This window comes from Macaca mulatta, chromosome 1 (assembly GCF_049350105.2).
Source record: "Macaca mulatta isolate MMU2019108-1 chromosome 1, T2T-MMU8v2.0, whole genome shotgun sequence".
Lineage (NCBI taxonomy): Eukaryota > Metazoa > Chordata > Mammalia > Primates > Cercopithecidae > Macaca > Macaca mulatta.
The window spans coordinates 11,327,369-11,353,487 of record NC_133406.1 but is presented as its reverse complement, the minus strand read 5'-3'; the positions used below and the strand labels follow the sequence as shown (position 1 = coordinate 11,353,487).

The following is a 26,119-nucleotide window of genomic DNA, read 5'->3' as shown; positions in this document are numbered from 1 at the left end:
AACTTTGGTAAAACTGCCAAAGATGGATGAGTTTTCCTCAATTATTTGCTTGATAACCGTTTTAGACTATTATTGATTACTAATATCAAACTTCCTAGCAGGTGGTTTTTGGAAGCTATCTTTTCTCATTTTAAAAATTAGCATCCCAGTTTTCTGGAACTTTCTCTTGGTCTTCATGGTTTCTCAGTTTACCAACAGTCATTCTGCATCCATGGATGTTACTTTTGCTTTGAGTCTTGAAACTTGAGACTTGCACTCACTTTAAGAGACTCTTGTATGTATCTTCCTCCACCACTGCAGTTCCCTTGGAAAGCATCATATATATCTTACTTAGGTTTTTGTTTTTCAGGTTTCATTGCTTTTTAAGCTTAGGAACACAGAGTTGGGTTAATCATAACTCTGGATTCATGATACACACTCATTGTTCGTCCACTAGTGTCTACTTTTTTAAAAGTTACTTAGTCATTTCTAATAATGTAGTAACTACCCGTATACCCACCCCCGACAAGAAACAACCTAGAGAATTTACATGTTATCCTACAGACTTCTCATTAACCCATACCCTGTCTCCCCACACAAAGAAACCATCATTCTAAACCTTGTGCTCAAGATGCCCTTGCTTTTCTTTTCATATAGTTTTCATTTATTTATATATACATAGATACATTTTCATATATATATATAATTTAAATTGTTACTGACTTTTAAAAGGGTAGTATGCTGTGTATAATCTTTTGGACTCTACTTCTTGGATTAATAGTGTTTCCTAAGATTCCTCCATACTTTTGTGTGCTGTTGGAGTTCGTTTGTTTTTATTGTTTTTATTGGGCAGATATACCAGAGCTTATCCATTTACCTTTTTTGTTGATAGACTTTTGTATTGCCTCTATGTTTTTGCTAATGCGAACAGGGATTGAATGCCTATTCTTATCCATTTCACCTGTTTTGCAAGAGCTACAGAGTGTACACATTTTCAAGTAAAGGAACAAATGTCATACTGTTTTCCAAAGTTATTGCATCAATGGACATTCTTAACAACAGTTAAGAGAGATTCTGATGATCCACACCCCCTCCAATATTTGATATATGACTTACTGACTTTTGTCAACCAAATGGATATGAAATGGTATTTTGCTGGAGTCATGATTTTCATTTCTCTTGGCTAGGTACTTTTCTGTATTCCAAAAATCACTTCTTTCTGAAACAAAAGAGCTGACGAGTGGTTCTGCACGTCCTCTCTATTATGATGAGTACAGCATCTGCTCTAAATCATGTACTTACTGCTCTTTGTTGACCATACTTTGGCGATAATTTGAAAAATCATTTTACATCTTTGTATTTTTCAAGCCACACTTCATTCTAAATTCCATTCCCCTACTCCTATCATATATACCTCCTCTTTAAAAAGTCCTATGGAGAACTTCAGTGCATCCCATCTGTTTGCTGTTGCCACCCCTTTTTGTCTGCATCATGCCTACCCTGCTTAATTCCTTAGAATGTCTCTTTACTAGCTGTCATCCCTCTTGGGCTATTTGAAGCTGCTTCACCCTAGTGGTGGTTTTACCAATTTGAATCGGTAACAGTGTGGAGGAAGATACCTGCAATGATATCATAAACACTCAACAATGTTGCTACTGTTTTGAGTTTTCAGCTACTTTTTTGAGTTTCCCTTTCCTCCTAGTTCTACTCCTTCTCTGACTAACTTTTTAAAAATATTTAAGATACACGTTGTTATGCCCAGGGTTCCATTCTTTCTTGGTTAAAAGTATAAAATGCTGCGGTCACATTCTTATGAGTTTCTCTCTTCTGTCTCACCCATGAGTTCTCTGTTAGTCAGATTGAAATCCACACTGAAAGTTTCTGGGTTTTGATTCCTTAGTCTTCTATGGAGTTATCAAATCAGAAAGTCAAAGGAATGCATGAAATATACTTCTCTGGCAGAATGAACTTTTCAGCAGATACCGACAAGCTGAAGATCCCTCGTTAATCTGTTATGCATTCGTGTTGCCAGTTTTGAATTCTGTTGTGGATACCTGAATGGTTTGAAGTGTCCTCCATTTTATTTTTTTCTTCTAAATTATTTATTCCACGCCTGCCCCTTTATGTATTTAGCTTATTCACCTTGTCCTTCCTGGCCAAGGAATGACTCTTCCTTGTCTAGAACTTAGCATTCTGATCCAGAAAGCCAAATCCTGCTACAGGGCTGTCTAATATAACTTCCCATTTGCTTAGCATTACCATCTATGTCACATGGATGCCATTTGCTATTGAAGAACATATCTTTTGTTCCAGCAAATCCTTCTGTTTCTCTACAGTATATTCAAAAGCTGCTAGACATCTGATAACCATTTGTTTGTGATCTTAGCATATTCTCAAGCTAATTAGAAGTTTAAAGTAGTTCTTATAGATTTGATGAATTTGTAATATATAGTCTATACACCAAGTAAATTCAGGTTTAATAGTTTTTAAAAATCACAGATTTTTAACTTCATTAGGATCAAATCTCATTAAATTTTCCTTGGAAGATTTTTTAAAAAACAGTTAAAAATATTTTATTTCAAAATACTTTTTTATAAAACTTTTTTTTTTCAGCTACTGCTTTAAATGGATCATTCCTTTGTACAAAAGCAAACATGGCTTATGAGTTTTATAACTTAAAAACATATCATTATAATCCCAAATAATAATTTTTCTGAATGTATTCTTTATTTCAAACCTTGTGTTTCTCCTATGTTTCTGAAGGTCATGAAATTTTTATAGAAGCTTATGTCTTTGAGAAAATGTAAAATTTCATATCCTTGAGACATTTTATATTAGTATTCTAATTTGCATAGAGAGTAAGCATGCTTGTTATCTGATAAAATTCCTATACTTCTTACTCCTATTTACTAATATACATTACTAATCATTGGGAATAATGGGAGACGTTAGAATAGGTAGGTCTTAAGGAGCAGCTAAGCAAAATTGCTCTGTTTTCGACAGTAGATATACAGTATGTATTGATGGAAGACTGCAGATTTGCCTTCCAAATCTGTTTTGCTAAAGTTCTCATGAGTTCTTATTTTTTTAAATCCTGGCTAACTAATAACATGTAATAACATGTAACTAATAACTAATAACAGAGTAACAGAAACTTACAGTAGAACATTTCCTGCTTTCTGAGTGAATCATTAATATCTTTGCTTTTGTGATGAAACATGCAGTTTGACATCTTAACCAGACAGTGAAACTGTCCTAGGCCTGCGTTCCCACCTTTATTTCCTCCTTTGCAAACTATGCTCATGTGCCTATCATTATAAACAGAAAGGGTGGTGCTCAGTATGTATTTGTTGAATGAATGAAAGAATATGACAAACCTTTTAGAATTTATCATGGAGTGGTGGGAAGGGTCACATTGTTTACCTTCCCTTCCATCCCCAGTTCATCTCCATGCCCAGAGTACTGTGTCTAATTGAAATAAAAGTATTTTTATGATTTGTAGCTTATATTTCATTATCTGCCTTCATACACCCCATGGAAACACTGAATGCTTACCAAGCGGAAGAAATACATATAAGGGTTAGAACAATCTAACTTTAATGAGCTGTAGGCTTCTTCCTACTATGGCTATTGGTTAATGACCAATTTCTTTTGGTCACTATTATATTACAGACCATAATAATAAAGCAGCTGAGATTTATTAAAAGCATATTATTTTTCAGACTCTTTTTTCTTTATTTTATTTTTTTGAGATCGAGTCTCATTCTGTCACCCAGGCTGGAATGCAATGGCATGATCTTGGCTCACTGCAGCTTCCACCTCCCAGGTTCACGCCTTTCTCCTGCCTCAGCCTTCCAAGTAGCTGTCATCACAGGCACCCGCCACCATGCCCAGTATTTTTAGTAGAGACGGGGTTTCACCATGTTGTTCAGGATGGTCTCGAACTCCTGACCTCAGGTGATCCGCCCGCCTCAGCCTCCCAAAGTGCTGGGATTACAGGGGTGAGCCACCTTGCCCGGCCTAATTTTTATTAATGGTTATTATATTTGCCTGTATTCATGCATTGCAATGGCAGCATAAAGAAAAAAAGAGAAAAGCAATCCTTTTAAGGTTTGCAGTTTGGTTTGAATGAGGCCAATGTATGAATAAGTAGCAGGTGTAGTATGATATGGACCTCATAGTTATCTCTGTTACCTATAAAATATGTAATCTAATATTTTATTTTTGTAAAAGCACTATGTATAATTTTCTTTCATGTCATGAATTCATTGATTCTATCATCTAAGTATTCTATCTTACATTTAAACAAGGTTGATGATAATACAAATGATTTGCTCTTCTATGTCAAATGTTCTTTTGCACTATCTAAAATCTCAACGTATTCCTGTCCCCCCCTCTTTTTTTTTTAACATGTACAGAGTTGTCATGATGAGGAAGATGATGACGGGGAAGAGGAAGTGAAGAGTTTTGAAGTAAGATGGATCTTTCTGGATTTGCCTTTTTTCTATCTTGAAACATTGTTTCATAGCTTATAACTGACATTTATGTTTCTTGCTTCATGGCTTATTGCAGCTTATTGTGTCAAGGAACTGCATGTCAGAGCTGGATGGACAAACCCGAGTCCTAACATTTGCTGAAGTTAAGACCAAGGATCATAGAATAGTTAAATAACATAATGAAGCCCATATGTTCAGAATGAGTGTTCCTGAGAACCCTCAGAGATGAGACGGCTTCAAATTGTTCTCATCTCAGTGATGTCGTGGTCTGGAATTTCCAACAGACGTGATGAAAATGTTTATTGAAGAACAACATGACATCAAGTTTTTCATCAAACCCTTGGTTTGATATTTTTTCCTCAATAGAAGTCTTAAAGATTTGGCCTTAAAGACTTCTGCCCAATTAGATCACTCATTCCATGTACATATGCAGATAGTGGCACACAACGCAGTTTGCTTGCATGAGGTAGGAGTCCATATATCCCTAGGACTGTATTACGATTATTTTCTCAAGTGCTCTCAGCTTTTAAATGTCCTATATAATTTGAAATGCTGCTTAATGTTACTTAGCCCAAAGGAAAGTTCTTGATATTTTCCCCATTTGCTTATACTATACTTTCATTTTTTATGAGGAAAAGCTAGTTGTTGCTAACTACCACTCTTTTTGTTTATTGGTTCTTTTTTTTTTTTTTTTAGAATTTTCATAAAGAAATTAAGTGCAGGAAAATAGAAATTAGATTCTTTTTCTTTTCCTTTTAATTTACATGTCTGGACTTTGAGCTAGAAGTCTGGAAATATATCAGTAGCCAGCAACGAGTCTTTAATTAAAGTGGACCCACAAAAACATATTAGCTAAGGAATAAGCTCAGAGCAGTGACCTTCCAGGATCCATTTGTTATGAGCATGTCTGCAGCATTGAAGTCAATGAGTCAAAAATATAAAAACAATCTAATTTGAGGAACTCATGACTATTGCTGGCTGAGAAAAATGCCATAAGATTAATTTTGGTATGATTTCTAGAATCTTTTCTAATGTATGTGTTTTCTATTCTCAAAGTCATCTTTATTGATAAGAAAGTGAGGTCAGTTAGAATGAGCTGTGAGCAGCAAATAGTACTGTTTTTCTGAAGTGCACACCATTTATGGTCTATCTGTTGTCTTCAGAGCAATTGTTTATTGCTATTTTGCTTCTTGTCCTCATCCTTCCTTAAGGTCACAGGATCCCAACGCAGCAAGGTAAAACTATATATATGTGTGTATTTGTCTGGGTCTGAGTTTCGGTTTCTTGTGACATTTACCTTTGTTAGACCCAACATCTTGGATTCTTTTGTAAAAAGGAGGTCTTGAAAATCTTTCTACCAGTTTGTAGCTCCAATGCAATTGGTCTCTTCAGGATCCCTTCCTTTGACACAGGTTTATTCTTCTTGCAATTTATATGACTCATAATTGGAAATGTTATCCTCCAGCTAACTTTGAGCTGTATACTGTGCTGGGATAAAGGAATCCAGCCCTTTAAATGACAAACTTTTTAAGCCAGGGACTTCTCATTTTTGGTGCAGTGTTCTGACCTTATCCCTCTTGATGTTTTTTCAATGCCAGTTTTATTACTTGAAAACAGACATGATGAATGGTATGGCTGGTGAGATTGGAAAGAAGCCTGCTTTTCTATTGTGCTAGTAATCACTTCAATTAGTAACTGGAGATTATATTCCATGATTTCAATACTGATTTCATCATTGCATTAAAGGGAAGGACTAGATGACTATTTCTCTCTTAATATTTTGAATACTGGGAACATTTGCTAAAAGAAAACATTTGGATATAGAACTACAAAATTGCTTATGTTAATATGAACCTTGTTAAGCTTACGTTTTATTTTCATAAGGCTATTTAGTAGGAAAATCAATCATAAACGTTCCAGGAAGATGATACCCATAAAGACTTTTGTTTTTGTTTTTTGTTTTTGTTCTTGTTCTTGTTTAAAAAAAAAAAGAAAAGAAAAGAAAACCTTTTAGGAGGCCGGGGGCAGTGGCTCACGCTTGTAATCTCAGCACTTTGGGAGGCTGAGGCGGGTGGATCACTTGAGATCAGAAGTTCAAGCCTGGCCAACGTGGTGAAACCCTATCTCTACTAAAAATACAAAAATTAGCCGGGCGTGGCAGTGCAAGCCTGTAATCCCAGCCACTCGGGAGGCTGAGGCAGGAGAATCACTTGAACCTGGGAAGGAGGAGGTTGCAGTGAGCCGAGATTGCGCCATTGCACTCCAGCCTGGGCGACAAGAGCGAAACTCTGTCTCAACAACAAAAAAGCTTTTTAGTTTGTAAGTGTAAACTATTCTACTTTGCCTTCTTTTAAAAGAAAAAAAAAAGTGAAATATTTGCTGCCAAAATGAATTTTAGACTGTTCTGAAGAAACTATTTTAAAGTTTCTTTTTAATTTTTTATTTATTTTATTTATTTATTTATTTATTTTTTTTTTTTTTTTGAGACAGAGTCTCACTGCGTTACCAGGCTGGAGTGCAGTGGCACGATCTCAGCTCACTGCAATCTCCGCCTCCCGTTCAACCCATTCCCCTGCCCCAGCCTCCCGAGTAGCTGGGACTACAGGCGCACGCCACCATGCCTGACTAATTTTTGTATTTTAGCAGAGATGGGGTTTCACCATGTCGGCCAGGATGGTCTTTATCTCCTGACCTCATGATCCACCTGTCTCAGCCTCCCAAAGTGCTGGGCGTGAGCCACCACGCCCGGCCACTTTTTAATTTTTTTAACTCACTATTATAGTTGGAGGAATATATTGTTCTTCTATCATCATCCTTGTAAATTTCAAAATGTAAATCACGTATGTACTACCAGATGCAGCTCTGATCTAATGGGTATAATGGTTAATGGCATATAATGAGCCTAACACTAATATATTATGGGCTTACATAATAGATAAGAATAGGTATAATAATAATTTGGTAGATTTTGATTTTTTATCATTAATTGTTTCATATAAAATTTCTGTGAATTGTTGAGGGATGAAAACCTGAAGGGATCACCTAACATCAAGTAAAGAACTGATTTCCTAAGTAGCATAAAAGTTAATGCCTCAAGAATGTGTTGATAGTTGGATGATGGGGCTGGATGATGGAGAAGGTGTTGCTAGCCAACAAAACCATTTTACCTTGAAAGAGGAATGCAGTTTCAGAGAGATCAGTTTGATAAATAGGGTCAAATTTAGTGACATTAGAAAGGTTCCTTATTCAGAAAGGAAGTCTGAAAGACAACTAGTGGTGGCATCTAATATTTAGACACTAGGATTCAGGCCAGACTAAGGACAAGAAATCAAATGAGATACGGAGCGTGACCCGAGAGAAAGGGCTACCTTTGAACTTAGAACAGTGGACAAGTATTCCCATGATGGTGAAACCTAGCAATTAATCCCAAAACAGAAGATATAGACCAGCAGGTATGACTGTCTCAGCAAGAGGCAGGCTTTTGAAGTGCTGGGAATTGCCACACATTTATAGGTGTAATGCGGGACACCAGATTTGGGGATTTGCACTTCCTAATGAGATTTTTTTTTTTAGCGATCTCCATCCGATTTGGGACTATAATTTACACCTAATTTATGTAACATGCTACTCTTAACAAAATACTGTGTAAGTGGTATGAAATAATACAAAGTTGAGAAACAGAGATATATCTAATTAATTCCTTCTAAAGATACTCTTCTCTGAGATTGACTATGTGATACCAACAAAACCACTGAAAAATGTATTGTTTATAAATGTAGTAATCTACCATACTTTTTACACGGAGATGTCTATTTGACATAATTAGACATGGTCTAATAGTGGAGTTATTCACATAAGCTACAATTATGAAAGGCTATTTGTCACTTTCAATAATTCTTATAATGAATTATATCAAATAAGTTTGGAAATCACACAAAGTGTGTGGTAATTGAATTCTATCCCTGTAGCTGGTTAATTATTAATATTTGCTATAGTTTCTATTTAAATTCTTTCCCTGTAAAGTAGTCCATAAAGTCACTGAGAAGAGAAACAAAGTAGGTAAAAAGAAAAGTGGTGTTATAGGGAAATTCTCCATGAAGAATGCAGTAAAGCTCAAAAAACATGGAAAACAAGGAAAGAGGAATGACTTGCCATCTCGTTTCTTCTTCCATCACATATGTGTATTATTGACATGATCCTGTTAAATTAAAACTTGCCTGATTTAACCTGATTATAAAATTCCCTCTTTCATCTGTAATATATGTAAATATGCTTTTGCTATAACTACTTATTAAGTAACTTTATTGCATATTTAGTTAATTAATTTTTAGGTTTGGAGCAACTTCTGTATCAAAAGCATTAAAAGGGAGAGTTAAATCTTATAAAGAAGCTGACATTAATTGAAAGGGAAGAAATGCTTTATCAGTTACCTGAAAACATAATTATTGGAGTTGAATGCTAGATTTCACTTTTTAATTTTTGCTAAGGCAAATAATAATAAACAATAATATTTCAAATAACATCATTTTTTCTGAGCATTATGGGTTTTTCTCACCTAGATCAACAAAGAGCTTTGATACTGCAGTAGACCACATTTATTAACTGATTTTATAAAAAACTCAGAAACATTATTTAGATGGTTACTTCGTTTATTGCTCTTCTCTAAAATCTGAGCATATAGCATTAAATAATAATTTAGTGAAAGCATTTCTTTAGAATATTAAGGTACTATAATATAGATTTCTTGTTTACTGCTAAATCTAAATTAATGACAGTGAAGCTTAGATAAGCGAGAGGAATGGAGTGTTAACTCATCTTCCAGGCCATCTTTCTCAAATATTAGGCAAACTGCATCTTCCTTTTGGTGAATGCCCAATTTCTAATTCACAGATGAATTATCTGATGAGTCTGAGGTCCTATTTTTCTGTACTATTGATTAAAGAGAATTTCTTGTGTGTTAAATTCTAAATATGCCTATGGCAGAGTTGGTAATTCTGTAATAAATACTTAGGAAACCAGCATATTCTCTCAGATGGACCTGAGACACAAATAAAATATTGTCATACCTGATAACATACTCAAACCAGTACCCAGCTGGTATCCCACAGTATGTGCCATTAAATATGGAAGAACCAATTTAGGTCCAAAATGTTTTAAGGATTGATATTATGTAGCACTACCCCAATGTTAAAAAATTTTTGTCTGGCCCATCCGTGAATCTAACTTTTAATAGAATACAATGTTTTGGTAATCCTACAAGAATGAATTGGCTGTGAGATATACTGCCCCCCATGGCTACATAATTTGAACTTTGAATGGGTTTATTTGGTGCTTTTCGTAGTAACACAGCATTTTAAATTAAAAAGTCTTCCTGAATCTTAGCAAGGAGAATTTTTAAATGCATAAAAATGGAAGATATAGCTATGGATATAAAATATTGAAACAATTATTCCATATATCAAGAAAATTTATAATTCTTTAGTTCCTACTGCAGGAGGTATGTGGTATCCAAAATATGGACTAAAGCATTAAGAGTTGCTTTTCATACTATTGAATCATAGAGGGGAAGAGGGAAGGAATTTTGACAGCCAGTGTCCTCCAGTACTCACTCTGATTGCTGCAGTCTGCCAACTACTTTTTATACAATAAAATTACGTATCTCAAGTAGTCATCTCGTGTCTTAGCTCAGATTTCCTAGAAAACACAGGCAAAAGCTTATGTGCTAACACTTTACTGGGGGAAGGGGTGTTACAATCCCAGGGAATTAAGAGTTAGGGAAATAGAGAAACGATACAGGGAATGAGGGAGGGCAAATAGAAGACTGAGTATTCCTGAGCTGGTCATAGCCGTTGAGCAGTTCAGCTTCTTGCTCAGTTGTGTGTTACAGAACAGAACAGTGCCTCCTGGGGAAGGAGGATGGGCACTTCATATGCAGGTGCCTTACATCTCCTGTCACTTACTGGTCACAGAGGGTTAATTTCGTCATTCTTTCTGCTGATATTAACCAGTTCTTCCAGGCAACCCCTGGGGAAGCCAGAGCCGCCTTGAGTACAGCCTGTTGAGTGTCCAGGCTCCACAGTCTCTCCTTATCCATTAACATGGGGTCTCCTTGGTGAGTGGTAATGATGGTAGCAGCTGGCTTTCATAAGCACACAGTGTGGTAGCAGTCATTTCTAGGGCCATTCTGGCTCAGAAGCAAGGCAAGTAGCCAAGGCTTAGAGAGATGGGCATAGGTTGGGGTGGGGATCCTGGCCTTGATACAAGGAAGACTCCCAGAAAGCACAGCCCCCTATATTGTATACGGTAATTCATGCATATGAGTATGTGGACCAAAATAGCAGTCTGTGTAGGAGACATGCAGCTGGCCCTCTGTATTTGTGGTTTCCACATCTTGGATTCAACCAACTACAGATTTAAATATTCGAAAAAAATATTTGCTGCTTTACCCGACAAATACAGACTATTTTCCCTTGTCACTGTTCCCAAAACAACACAGCATAACAACTATTTACATAGCATTTACATTTTGTATTAGGCATTGTAAGGGATCTAGAGATTATTTAAGGTAGACAGGAGGATGTACGTAGGTTATGTGCAACACTATACCATTTTATATAAGGGACAGACGTTAATATCTGTAGGATGTCCCGGAACATGTATCGACATATATACTTGTGCACACTTTTCATATGCACAGTAATTTAACTTCATGTGTTGTCATTAAAAAATAATCTCAGTTGAAGCTTATACATGAGCAGATTGTGTACAGTAAATGGAAGGCAACAGACTCATTAAGAGCAGACACTCAGATGGACTTCCTGTGTTTGAATCCCAGCTTGAACACCTAGCTGTGTGAGCAGAAGCCTCAATTTTTCTATCTATAAAGTAGGTCTAATTATAGTATCCACTTCACAGAGTTGTTATGAGGACTAAATTAGACAATATATATAAGGCACTCAGAACATTGACTATCACGTAACCATCCCTAAATATTTGCTATTATTATTATAATTAATCAATTTCACTTTCTCTGCTAAAAACAAGTCAGGGAAGCCCATACTACAGTGTGGTGAACACAAACCACACAACACAGGAGACCTGGATTACCAGCCAGGTGCCGTGTGACCTCAGCCTCTCTGTTTCTCAGCTTTCTGTTCTTTGAACAAAGAGCTTTGAACTAGATGTTCTCAGGTGTCAAATCCACCTTTAACAGTTGTGTGGTTTGCTATCAGGTATAAATTCTCTTCATTTTTAAGGGCAATTTCGCAGTTCCTCTAATTGCATAAGTATTGATGAAAACATGCAAGTTTTTATCACTTTTTATCGTTTGTGGAGGATTGCAAAAGAAAATAAACTCAATGTGTTTTAGAACAGGAATGTGACAATAAAAATGTTTTATAGAAAATAACGTCAGCCAGGCATGGTGGATCATGCCTGTAATCCCAGCACTTTGGGAGGCCGAGGTGGGTGGATCATCTGAGGTCAGGAGTTCGACACCAGCCCAGGCAACATGGTGAAATCTCATCTCTACTAAAAATACAAAAATTAGCTGGGCATGGTGGTGGGGGCCTATAATACCAGCTACTCGGGAGGCCGAGGCACGAGAATCGCTTGAACCCAGGAGGCAGAGGTTGCAGTGAGCCAAGATCGCACCATTGCACTCCAGGCTGGGCAGCAGAGTGAGACTCCATCTTAAAAAAAAAAGAAAATAATGTCTTCTGTACATACATATGTATCCCGCCTTTTCCTAGTTTAGTATTTAAAGAATCACAGAATTACACGTAACACAGTAAGCTGAAGGGGGAAAAAAAAAAAACAAAACTATTGAAAGACAAATAGTAGGGCCTTCCAGGAATAGATTCATCTAGAAACCCATGCCATGGAGTCTTGTCAGTTTAATGTGGATCGTCAGCATATCTGACTCCAGGCTTTCTAGGAGCCAATGTGAAATTACATACATTTAACATAAATTACATGAAATGACATAAATGTAAATTATATAAGTGTAGGAACCAACATGAAATGACATAAATGTAATACAATTTAATAATATAATGAACTTTATGTGATTTATATAATCATAAATTTCATTATAGATATCAATATCATTAAATATAATATGTAATATATAAAACATTGATATTAGGAATATTAAATATAATAATATTTAAAATATAGTCTTCCTGACTGGAAAAAGCAAATTTCTAAAGTTAAAATTCAGTAGCATTTTTTCCCCTGAGGATGACAAAAAATGTCCTCAACAATTCAGTTAACATCATTTTTTGACAATATATGCAATAGAGTCCAGTTGTGCAGATGCTACCTGGAATAGCGTAAAATGGGTACCAAGTATCTGGAAGAATTGAAGAAATACACATGTGCCACCTTTCCAGATAGTCTCCAGAAAAATCCTCTTCCCAGCTAGACAGATAATTCTTGGCAGGGGATTTGGGACTGTGTTGAATACTTAGAGCACAGCTGTTTCTCAAGAGTTGATCTGGGGTAGGGTTAATACCCATTCATGAAGACCTAGAATTACAGACACTAGAGCTTCTACAGCTGTGAGTTTTCAAAATTCAAGTAATGAGCTGCTCTGATCCCATCTATGATCAAAGTTATTCTGACTTCCCATTTTCCCACTAATTAGTCCACCACTCTGGCACCCTCGTGACCTAACCAAAGCTTTGTATCCTTAGTGGCCCCAAGTTTTCTTCTTGTTCTTATTCTCTCTTTTGTCAGGCTATCCTAGAAGAGAAAGAACTGCATAGTACTTGCTTTCTGTATTCAAGGCAGTATTCAGTGCTTTTTAAGGCTTAAACAAATAAGTAGGTAAATGACCACTGTTTTAAATCAATATTGCATTTAGGAATAAACTACATTCCCTCTAATGATAAGTCAGCTTAACTTTCCTAATTTGATAACTTCTGATTTTAGAGTTACTCATCTTTTCTTTCCTTTTTATACCTTGTTAATTAAGCTTTCGGTGGTAAAGTGCAAATTGTGACAACTGGGCCCTAAAATAGAAAATTATTTCAACCTAGTTGAGTTTTATTGCTTTTGCATCGTTTTAAATTACTTCTAAATATGCTGAATCCCTGAGAAACAATATTCCACCCAAAATGCAAGTGTATATAATATTGGAAGAATTAAACTGTAAAGTCATATTACACAGGATATCTAACGTCAAAGCCTCTAGTGCATTAACTGACTTACTTGACCCTGGTTTAGTGTTTCTTTTGTCTCTGTAGATTAGTCAAACTTTGATACCATTTTTACAGAGTGTTAAAGAGACAGCATTAGAAACTTTGCTTATCCTCTCAAGAAGTAGAATTCTGGAAGATTATCATACTGTTTGAAAGATCAGTAATAAAGAGTGGATAATGATGAAAGATCTGAACAAAAAATTAAATGAGCTAAAGCCCACAATTTGATTATTATTTGTATGTGTATAATTCTGAAGACCTCTTTAAGCATGAACTGAAAAACAAACTTCTAGAGCTACTAATTTTGCAGCACTTCAAACAAAAAAGATAACATTTGTAATATTTTAGATTAATTGTGATCACAGACTATAGGATATCACATCATTTAGTTCTGTCATTTATTCATGCAAATTTTCTTGAACACCTTTTATTTTCAGAGAACTGTACTGGATGTATAGTATGTGTGTACTGGTGTGGTTAAAACAAAGAAAGCCTCCTGCCTTCATGGATCTTCTAGGAAATTTCATGTACATTTATTTATTTATTTATTTATTTATTTATTTATTTATTGGCAAGGTCTTGCTCTGTTGCTCAGGCTGGAGTGCATTGGCGCAATCCTGGCCTCCAGTGATTCTCCCACCTGGGCCTACAGGTGCACACCACGAAGCCTGGCTATTTTTAGTTTTTTGCAGAGACAGGGTCTTGCTATTTGCCCAGGCTGGTCTAGAGCTCCTGGGCTCAAGCAATCCTCCTACTTCAGCCTCCCAAAGTGCTGGGGTTACAGGCATGAGCCACCGTGCCTGGCTTATTTATTTAATTAAAAAAAAAAAGTTAGGAACCACTCGTTTTAAACAAAATTATAATCTTGGTATTTTCCCATCACTGTGAGTCAACGCTACAGAAATGTAGCTAATCTACATTTTTCAGGAACTGGAATACAACAGAAAAAAAGTAATTGAAGTGGAGAAGGTGTCTCTTATCCATGCTTTTGACTTTCCTTAGTCTGAGTTGACCTGTTTGTGCTGCAGACCAAATTATTAGTGCAATTTCACTCCCTTTCTTCATTGTCCCCATTGTTATCCAATTAAATCTTCTATTTTTCAGTCTTTTTATTTCTTATAATATTGATATTCAACATCACCTTGTAGGTCATAACTATAAGATGCCAATTAAAAATATTTCAAGGTGACTTATGACATTACTAAATTATGGGAAATTTAAGGAGTTTTGTTCCTGGATATTTCTATTCTGTTATAACTTGCTACCACCTACAGTTTCTGATGAAAATATTATGAAAACATTTTCTACAGTTGTTGAAGTCATGGAAATACAAACAAACACACACAAAGTAGATGGGCTTATTTTGTATGACGAACAGATGATAGATTTGGTAGACTCAGCCTCTGATCTGCTCAAGTTCTGCCCCAGAGGTCAATGGAGCTGAGGCAGGTCCTTCAGAAACAATGTAAATTCCTTTCCTGTAACCAGGCTACCCTGGTTTAAAATATCTTTTCATCTCCATTACGAGGATAAACTGATTAGGTCAGTGGCAAAAACTACAGTTACCTTGGCACCAACCTGATATTTTCTGCATCGAGGAGCAAGGGACAATTGTAATTCTCCCTATTTCAATAATTTTTTCTCACTTAAGACAAGTTGTTGAAGAACTAAATACAGTTGTTTTTCTTCGAGACTTTCTACTTGTTTCCCCTGGTGTTAAAAGCTTGACACACTCTTAGACAAAATGAAATAATATTAGCAATGTTATTACAAACTTCAGTTATAACCAAAAGCAAATCATGATGTAAAATACTTCTGTTCATTACCAGTGATTTGATCATGGGTCTGATACATGACCATATTTGACCTTGAAAAAAACCTCATAACAAGCTTATTAGGATGTGCACTGATAATTCTTGGTTGCTCTTGGCAAACAGAACGTTTTGCCTAAGGGAAAATTTAAATTCTGGAGCTGCTCTTTTTTTCCTCACCTTACTGTGTAACCTTGAAATAACCTTGAAATAACACAAAGACTAAACTGCAGGTGGTGTTTATTTAAGAGCCTTACACAGTTTAAGCAAAATCTGGTGTGTCGGAGAACTCTATTTTTGAAAAGGTGCTTTCAAGATGTTATTTTCCTGAGTAAGATGCTTATGAAAGATCTGTCTACAATTTGTTTAGAAAAGCTAATCTGCAGTTTAAAAAAATCTGTTTACATAATTCATCTTAGTATCTGAAAATTTTCTGGTTTAACTTTCAGCGTTTTATTTTTTTTTTAATTTATAATAAACTTTCCCAATGACAGATTAAATTACATGCCCAGAAGCTGTTCTCAAAGGGCAAAGTACTAGAAAGAAATAATGTTAAAGAATCCTGAAGGGAGAGCTTCCAATTTCAGTTCAACAAAAAATAAATTCAACAGATAGGTTGACTTGATCTCTGTTTATGAAATACAGTATTTTTCTGCGTCTAGATCAGTATATCTTTTTGGCTCAATGCTTTTTTTTTTCAAATGACTTTCATCATCTTCCTGAAAACATTGATTATTAAAATTTAGATGCGATATAAGAAAATGAGTGACCTGTCCAGGGAGTTTATTTTTATACAAGGTAGTCTGAGATCCTGTCTATTTCTTGGACCTTGTAAGGTCCATACCTCATGTGTTGATTTCAGTTACTGAGGAGGTTACTGGGACCTTATAGGCTACGGTGCAAGTTGTTCTGGCAGGTCTTTAACTGATCTTCCCACTTTGGGAGCACAAATGGCAAACTGTTGTTTTGTTATGTTTTCTCTCAAGAGTGTGTGGCATGTTGCCATCTTCCATCTTCTGTGAGTTTCCTGATGACTGTCTTTATGTGTTCTATTAGGTCAATAGAAGAACTTCTTCCTGACTCCCTTGCCTCTTTAGTTGATGAAAATGATAGGACAGTTTCGTGAGCGAATAATTTCTTATCATTTTCTTACTGAAAAACTCTCCCACAAAAGGAGTTGGTTAAGCATTAAACGAATGTTCCACATAGAGCTCTGGCAATGGGAGGAACATAAAAGATTGTTGGGTCTAAAAGGAAGAATCAAATGTTGCTCATCAGTTTTAAACAACACCTAAAGAGCAGACGAAAGGGTCCTCTTTCAGTTTTCCTGAAACCGTGTTGTAATGACAAAATGGTTTTGTGTGTCTGTGTGGTTCTGTTTCTGTTTTGTTTTTGACTTCACAGGAAGAGGTTTAAACATGAAGGCAAACCTTATAGATGTTAGCATGGCTACATATAAAGCAAAGCTGCCTCTTTTTTTTTTTTTTTTTTTTTCTTTTCTCTGCTTCCATTTAGGCCTATCACATAATTTAAGAAAACATAAAAATTTAACCACAGGAGCGCTAACTATAGTGTGACAAAAAAACCCTGATCAATTTTGTTTTCGCAGCACGATATTATCAAAGATTTAAGAAACAAATTTGCCAGCCTCGGCGAGAACTCTCTGGTAACAGCATAAATGTCTGTGTTGGTTGCTTTTGATTTAAAGGTTTCTTTTTTCATTTGTTTGAGCCCATTTCTTTTCCCCCTCCTTTTAGTTCACTTTATTTTTCATATTCTGTAACTAGCAAGCCTTCATTTTTTAAACCTCTTCCATCTTCCAGTGTCTATTTTCTGTATTTTGGATGGAAAGTTTATGGCAGCAAAGCTGTCATTCTGGCTACCTCTGCTGCAGCTCTTCCTGCTGTTAGGTCATATATGTTTTGGCCGTTGTGTTTATGGACATGATACTAATTGACTGTTTCATGTCCCATTGACTAAGCTTCTCTACCACGCCATTTGATGGACTCACTGTCATAGGGCTCTATGCAACTTTCATTCTGCAACTTATACTGCTTAGTTCCTTCTCAATTCTCCAGTGAACTGGATTGCTCAAGTGAATGGTCATACCAGTCTTGAACTTGCTGTGCCTTTATATTTTATTTTTATTTTCTTCTTTATGTTTTCAGTGGTAGCTTAAGTGGAAAAGAATAAACTCCAGCCATTGCTCCAGCAGCACCATGCAGTATCGTTTGTTACCACCAGAGAATACAAAATATAAAGGCACATTGCATCTCTTATTCTTTGGGGGTGACTGGGGAGATCTGTATCATAAATCCACTACTTTGTTGAAGCCTACCTTTTTATTCATATCAGCTTTCAATTTTGCTTAAACTTCAAGACATCTCAGTTAATGTTTTTCTGTGATTCAGTGATACCTTGCAACTCGAGCCATTTGCTGAGCAGTATCAAGTTATGGCCATGGCATGGGAGATTATTAAAAACGTGACAAACTTATGCACAAATGTATAAATCAGAAAGTGCAAGCTTCATTGACGAAGTACAGTACTTCAAAACTGTGATACAGGCTTTGGATGAATCAAATAATTAAAATTGAGAAAAACAAATCCATGCTGATAAACCAGTACCAAAAGCATATCAAGAAAACTATAAAGGGGGAAAAAAAAAAAACCAAGAGTTGAATATGTTAATAATATCTGTTTAAGAACATCGTTGGTGTTGAAATGGTCCATAATGTTGTCATAGAGCCCATACATGAAGAGATGACTAAAAATATGGTCTGTAGAAATCTGCTGTGCTTACTGATACCCTCAACATAAACGGTTGGGATTTGTGTTCAGGAAAAAGAAATGGAAAAGCAAAAGCTTCTATACCAGCAAGCGCGACTCCACGACCGTGGTGCGGCTGAGATGGTGCTGCAGACCATCAGTGCCAGCAAAGGTAAGGTTCCTTGGGTTCCCCTCACAAGTGTCTGTTCTTCAGATTTCCTCGTTGCTCTCAAGGTGCTCCCTCATTTCAATTCCACTGACTCATTTAGTCCCGGGGTTTCTGGTTCATGACTGTATCAGGTGCCTGTTCACAAACACGAGCTCTCATTGTTTACGGAGACCAGTGTTAATTTGTTTTTCAGAGTCTTACTATACAGCTTCATTTTCATTCTGTTCTTTAAGTTTTGGAAAATATGTTATAACTAAACCTTAGCAGACTGATCCGATAAAATGGGGGTGGCCGAGCTTTTTCTTTAAGGCCAGAGAGTCAATGATTTCAGCTTCGAGGACTATGCAACCTGTCACAGCTCTTCAACTGTGCTGTGTTAGCACGAAAGCCGCCAGACACAATAAGTTAACAAACAGGGTGGCTGTGTTCCAAACCAACTTCATTTACACACAGTTTGTTTACACACACGGGTGGCAAGCTGTAATTTTGTTATGTAATTTATGGTATTTTGCCATAGTTTGCTGACCCTTGATACAAATATGGAGACATTTAAATTGAGACTTTTTTAACAATGAAGATGCTGTCGTATATCTCAGTAGCCAGCTGTTTCAAGATGATTTTTTTGTACGTTCATAATAGCTTCTTTGTGAAAATATTTTAAATATAATTTGTAATGGAAAGGAAAAGTAATGGTGGTATATTCTGTTATTAGGTACCCTTGTCCTTAAATAGAAGATTATTTATATTTCTAAGATAAATAGAGGTGAACAATGAAAAATAAAATATGACATACTGAATAAAATGTTGTGTTATTATCCGAATAACTTAAAATTGAGAATAGTCTGCTTAATAAACCAGACTACAAACATATTAAAGTAAAAGCGATACAATAAAAATGATGAAAGTTCTTCATATATAATATTGTTGAGGGAAGAGGGAGAGAAATTTTCCTTAAAGAAAGTTTTAAGTAGCTCATACTTATTTTAATGTTTATTAAACACATGAGTAATCTTGAATCTTAATAATTTCAGGTCTCAATATTTCAAGATCAGTTGTCTTCCTATTCTATTACTTCTGTATCTTCTTAAGGTTTCAGTTCTTAGATATTGTAGAGAATTTTTTAAAATGTTGATGCCAAATATGCATTATTATTATTTTATTATTTTTTGGAACATCAGTCAGTCTCCCTCCGCCATTATGAAGATTGCTTGCGGGGGAGCATAATAATAATTTTTAAAGTGCAGCATTGGAGGTAGAATAGGTTAATATAGAAGGCGAAATGATACAAGAAACACTACTTTTTTATATTTCTTAGGTGAAACTGGACCAATGGTAGCAGCTACTTTGAAACTTGGAATTGCTATTTTAAATGGTGGGAACTCCACAGTACAGCAGGTAATAGCTTCCAGTCATTCACATAATGTACTTTTCAGACAAATGGACCGTATAGTAAAGAACTATTTGTTGTAAAATGTTTTATTTTCTATGTACAATATGGTTCAATTTTAGTTTATCATGGTACTGAAGAGAAAGCAAAAGAGGGAAAAAGTAATTATGTGATAGTGTTACAAATCCAAACATCAAATGATGTCAAAACATCTGAAAACATCAAATGTGGCCTTTTGTCATGTCAAGTGAATTCTGGTGCTGAGATATGAACCACTCTCTCACCATGCATTTACCAAACGGTGGCTATCTGGTTTTGGAACCTGGCAAGGGTAACCAGCTCATTCTGTTCCCAGAATAAGTGATTATATAGCTTTTTAAAAAGGAACAATAAAACAATCTCTCCAAAACATTTATCAAAAAATAATGTCTCTTGCTTATGTTTTACTTAAGAAGACCCTCATTACTTAGTATATATATTCAGAAGTCCTTAGATCCAGAGACAGTAGTGAGAGATCCTGTAATGTATACTTCTTGTCTATGCGGAACTTGTCTGTTTTCTTTGTAACTTCGAGTATGTATTCCACCATCTCCTTTACTGTAAGCCACATTCCTTTGTTTGAAAAGATGAACGATTGTTTCATTTTTTATTTGACCAAAAGTTATCACACCCCCCATAAATGGCTGTATGATTTTGTGTCTGTGTGTATATGTGTGTCTGTACATCTATGTATCATACATACACTATGTGTATATTTGCTATTTGTGTGTGTGTGTGTGTGTGTGTGTATATATATATATGCATATGTGCATATACTTTGTGCGTGTGTATCCTTGACATATTTAGTTTATATTGCCTTTGCTATCTGAAAAATATTACTACTAAAATTTTGTCTGCTTAGCTGAGCCCTTTTTAGAACAGTGTTGATAATAGGAATTGTTCTGCTCTTCAAGATTTGGAGAAAAGCAGTATTCTTATTTCCTTAAACCTTTGAGCATGCTTTCTATCATCTTGTATATGCTTTACATTTGAAATCTCTGATACATTTTAACTATGTCAGAAATAGCTATTTCATTATGCTATGTAACAGTAAGCTAACAAGACAAAGCATTGCTTTAGCATTTTTTTATATTTATGTTTAACCAAAATTTTGACCATAGATCCTGGATGTCATTCTGAGAACAAAGGAGAAAATTTTAATAGCCAAATGATTCAAATTGTTTTTTCAGTTTAAAGACTATGGAAATGGAAACTGAATTTCAGTCTATAGCATTAGCATATGGCAGTCACCACTCTCAGATTGTAATGCTGTTTTGGGTTTTTTGTTTTGTTTTGTTTGGTTTGGTTTTTTGAGCTGTCACCCAGGCTGGAGTGCAGTGGCGCCATCTCTGCTCACTGCAGCCTCTGCCTCCTGGGTTCAAGCAATTCTCCTGCCTCAGCCTCCCGAGTAGCTGGGACTACAGGCACATGCCACCACACCTAGCTGATTTTTGTATTTTTTAGTAGAGACGGGGTTTCACTATGTTGGCCAGGCTGGTCTCAAACTCCTGACCTCATGATTTGCCCACCTTGACCTCCCAAAGTGCTGGGATTACAGGTGTGAGCCACCGCGCCTGGCCTGTAATGAAATCACCTTGGTGTGGAAACCTGTGAATAACATCTATGGGAATTTTCTTCCCAGTTAACTTGCGAGAGAGTATCTGAATCGCCAAATTACTTTAAAAGTGACCAGAAGAGAATTAAGAGTAATATTACCCCCGACATTTTTGGTGCTTGTGGTCATGTGTAGGGCAACTAACCCTCTTATTCCAAGTTTGTGTAATTATCTTGCTTTGAGGCGTGTGTTCCTACTTCATGATAAAGATGACATTAGTCATGTGTGTACACAGTGAATATTTTCTGTCTTTAGAATGGAAAGCCTGTTTTGGTTGTTTATTTATTTAACAAACAATGAGATTTTTGTTCAGTGGCCATGTGGTTTCTATAATTCCCATAGAAAATGCTTGACTACCTCAAGGAGAAAAAGGATGTGGGCTTCTTTCAGAGCCTGGCTGGCCTGATGCAGTCATGTAGGTAAGGACTCACTTCCTTCTTGGGGTTCTACTCAGTGGTTGTATTTTTTCGAAGCATTTGTTTCTTACTCTGACGATAATTACACATAGAAGAATAGTTAATGATTAACAACACTTTAAAGTGGGATAATCAGCAGTGTCTTATTTTCTATCTTTTTTTAGGGGATTGGTAATATCATAATTAATAACTTACAGAATGGTAATAATGCCTTAAAATAGCTTTCCTATGGTACTATAATCCCAGAACTTTGGAAGGAAGAGGTAGAGGATCCCTTGAGGCCAGCAATTGAAGACCAGCCTAACAGGGCAAGACTCCATCTCTACAAAAAGACTAAAAAAAAAAAAAAAAAAAAAAAAAAACTTAGCCAGGCATGGTGGCACACACCTGTACCATAGTCCTAGCTACTCAGGAGGCTGAGGTGGGAAGATTTCTTGAGCCCAAAAGTTTGAGGGTGCAGTGGGCTATGACAGCACCACTACTCCAGCCTGAGAGACAAAGTGAGACCCTGTCTCTAATTTAAAAAAAAAAAAAAAAAAAAAAAAAAAAGACTTCCCCGTGTTTAAATAGGGATCTTGGAGAATTAGTGTATATTCTGTATACTTGAAAATGAGTTGTGTATGCTTTTTTAGAAAAGGAAATTCTATTTAGTTTTATTTAGGAGCTTGTAGACCATTTCTCATTTTATGACTAAATGATCATTAACTCATTTGTGGTAATCATTTTCCATTTTTTTTCAAGATTTAAAGTCATTCAGACAGCATTTGACTAAGGAATTTGACACACATTTAATGTAACAAGCTATTCCAACTGCAAGAACGTAATTATTAGAATTTTATTTCTGCATGTCTGCTAGCTTTGTAATGTACTCCCCATGTGGAACCCTATGAATGCTTTATGTTTGACTTTCACATGGATCATTTCAGTGTAGGCCCAGGGGAGACACTAGTCTGCCACTAAGAGAATGTGGCTGGTAAGCAATGAATGGAGACATGTTTTCAGTGTACGTTAACATTTGGTTCATATTCCAAGATATGTGGTGTTTAGATGTTTGCTCTCCTGAACAAAGAAAATGTTCTATTAGTCCTCTAAATGTTTCTTTTTTCCTTGTTATTATAGTGTCCTTGACCTAAATGCATTTGAGCGACAAAACAAAGCTGAAGGTCTTGGGATGGTGACAGAGGAAGGATCAGGTATTAATGACTTACATTAAAAGGATCACCTGTCTCCCTTCCCTCCCTGAAATGAGTCAATTATCAATTACCTTTCAAGCAGAGAGATACGAAGTTATTTTAAAATCGATGAAATGCTTACATGATTTATTTCAAAGTTCGTAGTTGGACACCCGTCACACCCCAACACCAACCTTCCACGCCGGTCATTAACTCCTTGTGTGCCAGCCCCGTTGCCAGCAGCCTTTCCCCTTGTTGGGTTTTCAATAAGGAATAATGGCTGAATGAAGGATCAAGATCCTTTATTAGAGAATTTTCTGGGAAATCATAAACCACATAGATGAATCTTTCAAGAACATTTGACTTTCTTTGGCCACTTTAGCAAAGTCGGGCTCTCAGATTCTTCTATTTCCTTAGGATAGTCATCCTTTGACCTCCTTCAGTCTACTCTCATTCCTGTTCTCTCCTCTTCCCTTCCAGCACAGTGATCCTCATATCCATACATGTTTGCAAGTCTAGATTGATAAAAGAAATTAAAGAGCAGTTATTGTGCTTAAATAATTCTGTGCACAAAAGCAGTGATTCACGTGATCTTAGAATTTTTCTCTCTGTAAATAGATGCTGGTATAAACTAGAAAGTTTAGCATGCAATGCATTTAAAGCAGAAATAACTTTTGCTGCCCTTTCATTTTAGGAGTATTTATTAAGAAAAAAATCTTCAATATCTTTTGGTTTGATTTGTTTTTATTCTTTTGTGTTTGATTTTTAAACTAGTTTTACTCAGGGCCCGTGTGTTTATCTGTTTTTGTTTGTTTTGTGTGGTTTGGATATGTCTTCTTGTCAATTATTAGTTTTGGAATATTGGGTCTTTTATTGGACTAATCTTATTTCAAAAAATAATTTTTTCTCCCATCTGCCATTTGTAGTCTGTGTTTATTTCTCTGAAATATTTTAGGATTAACTAATTTATCTACGTATTTTTTTGTTCTCACAAATAGGAAAGAGAATATTTCTTATTGTATTTTAAAGTTTATTATTAATACCCATCCTGACATTGCTACTGCTATGTGGGTCCTGTGTTTATTTTATTTTCTGCTTGACATTTGGATGTACAAGTCTGGTCATCAAATATAAGTCATATGGTTACTTAACTGAGTTAGCTACCTTCAAGAAAAATCACTGACACCATTCTATAACTTCTTAGGTTTTCTGGCCTAAGGTTCTGGCCTGAGGTTCAAAAGGACTGACCTTCAAGAAAAATCACCAGAGCCACTCTAAACTTACTTAGGTTTTCTGGGCCCGTCCGGAGAATTTGGAGCCACTGCAGATCCCAGGGCCCATCACCTGCCTACCTCCAGCATCTCTCCAAAGTCCTAAGCAATTTTCAGCTACAAAATCTCTAAAAATGAATGAAGTCTCTGTCTAAAGCCTGACTTCCCTGTCTTGGAATTAGAAATCAATTTCATTTTCCCCTGTAGTTATTACCTAATGTTCCAGGGGCTCTGACCACAAATCCATCAGTCATTCTTAGTCACTGTTCATATCAGCTCCCAAAAGGAATAGCAGCCACTTAGGTTTATTTTCCTTAGCCTCCTTTCCTTTGTCAGGCAGATATGGATTGGAATAACATTTTCGAGTCCCAAATCAGAAAGAACTTTGTGAGAGTGACCATTCTGATGGGAGAATTCTTTATATCTCTCAAAATGAGATTGATTTAACTTGCGCATTCTTTTTCAACACATAAGAAAATAATTACTCAAGCCGATTAACACATTTTGTATTATTTCCTTACAAACAGAAAAACAAAAGCAAAATCTCAACTTTTTTTTCTTTTTCCCCATTTCCTTTTCTTTCGACTACTGTAAATGTACTACCCTCCCTTCCTCAGTCATCACTCATGAGCGTGGTAATTATTAAAAATGAACTGTCTTTTGTTTATTTGCTCTTTTATTTGTTAGCTTTGTGTACAGACTTGATAGTGACAATTCTTGTGCATTCTTTTGTGTTGTAGACTGTTTTCATAAGTAGATTATTTAATTTCCATCATGATGCATCCTGTTATTTTTTAAATGCACACATCTAGCTTTCCTCTTTTTCTTTCTTGTTTCTATGAGGATGTGCAGTTATTACGATGTTGTTTCTATGAGGATGTGCAGTTATTACGATGTCAGAGATGAAGGGGCAACAAGCATTTCAATTACGTTTCTGGATTGGTTTTGTTGTCTTACAGTTAAAAACCTTTCCAGTGGGCCCAGCATCTGCAACTGTTGTGTCAATGAATGATCCTAGAATGTGTGCCCTAGTCTCCCTGTGGCGTTTCTGTCTTGAACGTACTGTGGCTTTATGGCTGCACGGATTGGTGCACGGGAAATCGGTGACATATTCAAGGGGGACGTGACAAGCTGAGTCTCCTCCTCACCAGTGTGCTCTGCCAGTTGCCTTCCAAAGATTGGGAGGTCTACTGAGTTTTTCTCTATTCCTTTGAAAATCTTACAGATTGCAAATCTTGTAACATCAAAACGAATTTTTATTTTTGCGACTGAATTCAAAGAGCAGTAGAAACAACAGCAACTATTTGCTCCTCAAACTAATAGACTAACAAAGATGTCATTAGTAATTCAAAGTAGTTTCTGAAAGACATTTTATGCAATGGAAATAAGGGATCAGATTTTAGATAGTACCTAGGACGCCAACAAGGCTTCCAAGATTAAATTGTGCTTTCTGAATACATGCTGTTGCCTTAATCAAGAGACCTATTAGGAGCATATGTAAGGGCCACTCATTAGCTCTATTAATATTATAGTATTTTCCAGATTGTTTTAAGAATTCCTATACAGACTCTTTTGGCATGTTTAAATATATCTGTTTTGAGACCACTCTTGTTTAAGATGCTATAAAAGTTAAAAAAAAAAAAAAAAAAAAAAGCCTATACACACTCATAGGAGAAGAAAAATCAATCATCCATCTTGGAAGGGATAGAAAAGGCTGGAAAAGCAGCAGCTGTTAGTGATGTCACTTACTTCAACACTTGAGGCTCAGAGAGCATGGGCTTAGCACTGAGAAA

General features: G+C 36.0%; 1 protein-coding gene across 7 annotated transcripts in view; it reads left to right on the top strand.

Moving 5' to 3' along the window:
* Window positions 1–26,119, top strand: part of RYR2 (ryanodine receptor 2) — a 794,036-nt gene that overhangs the window by 699,370 nt on the left and 68,547 nt on the right. For 5 of the 7 annotated variants that reach the window (XM_077998277.1, XM_077998259.1, XM_077998268.1 and 2 more), the window contains 6 exons: window positions 4,398–4,451; window positions 5,687–5,710; window positions 18,330–18,429; window positions 19,742–19,821; window positions 21,810–21,886; window positions 23,003–23,076. In XM_077998277.1, coding sequence (XP_077854403.1) covers window positions 4,398–4,451; window positions 5,687–5,710; window positions 18,330–18,429; window positions 19,742–19,821; window positions 21,810–21,886; window positions 23,003–23,076 — 409 coding nt within the window. The remainder of the gene's footprint in view (window positions 1–4,397; window positions 4,452–5,686; window positions 5,711–18,329; window positions 18,430–19,741; window positions 19,822–21,809; window positions 21,887–23,002; window positions 23,077–26,119) is intronic. The other 2 variants (XM_077998275.1, XM_077998265.1) reach the window with 1 other exon arrangement.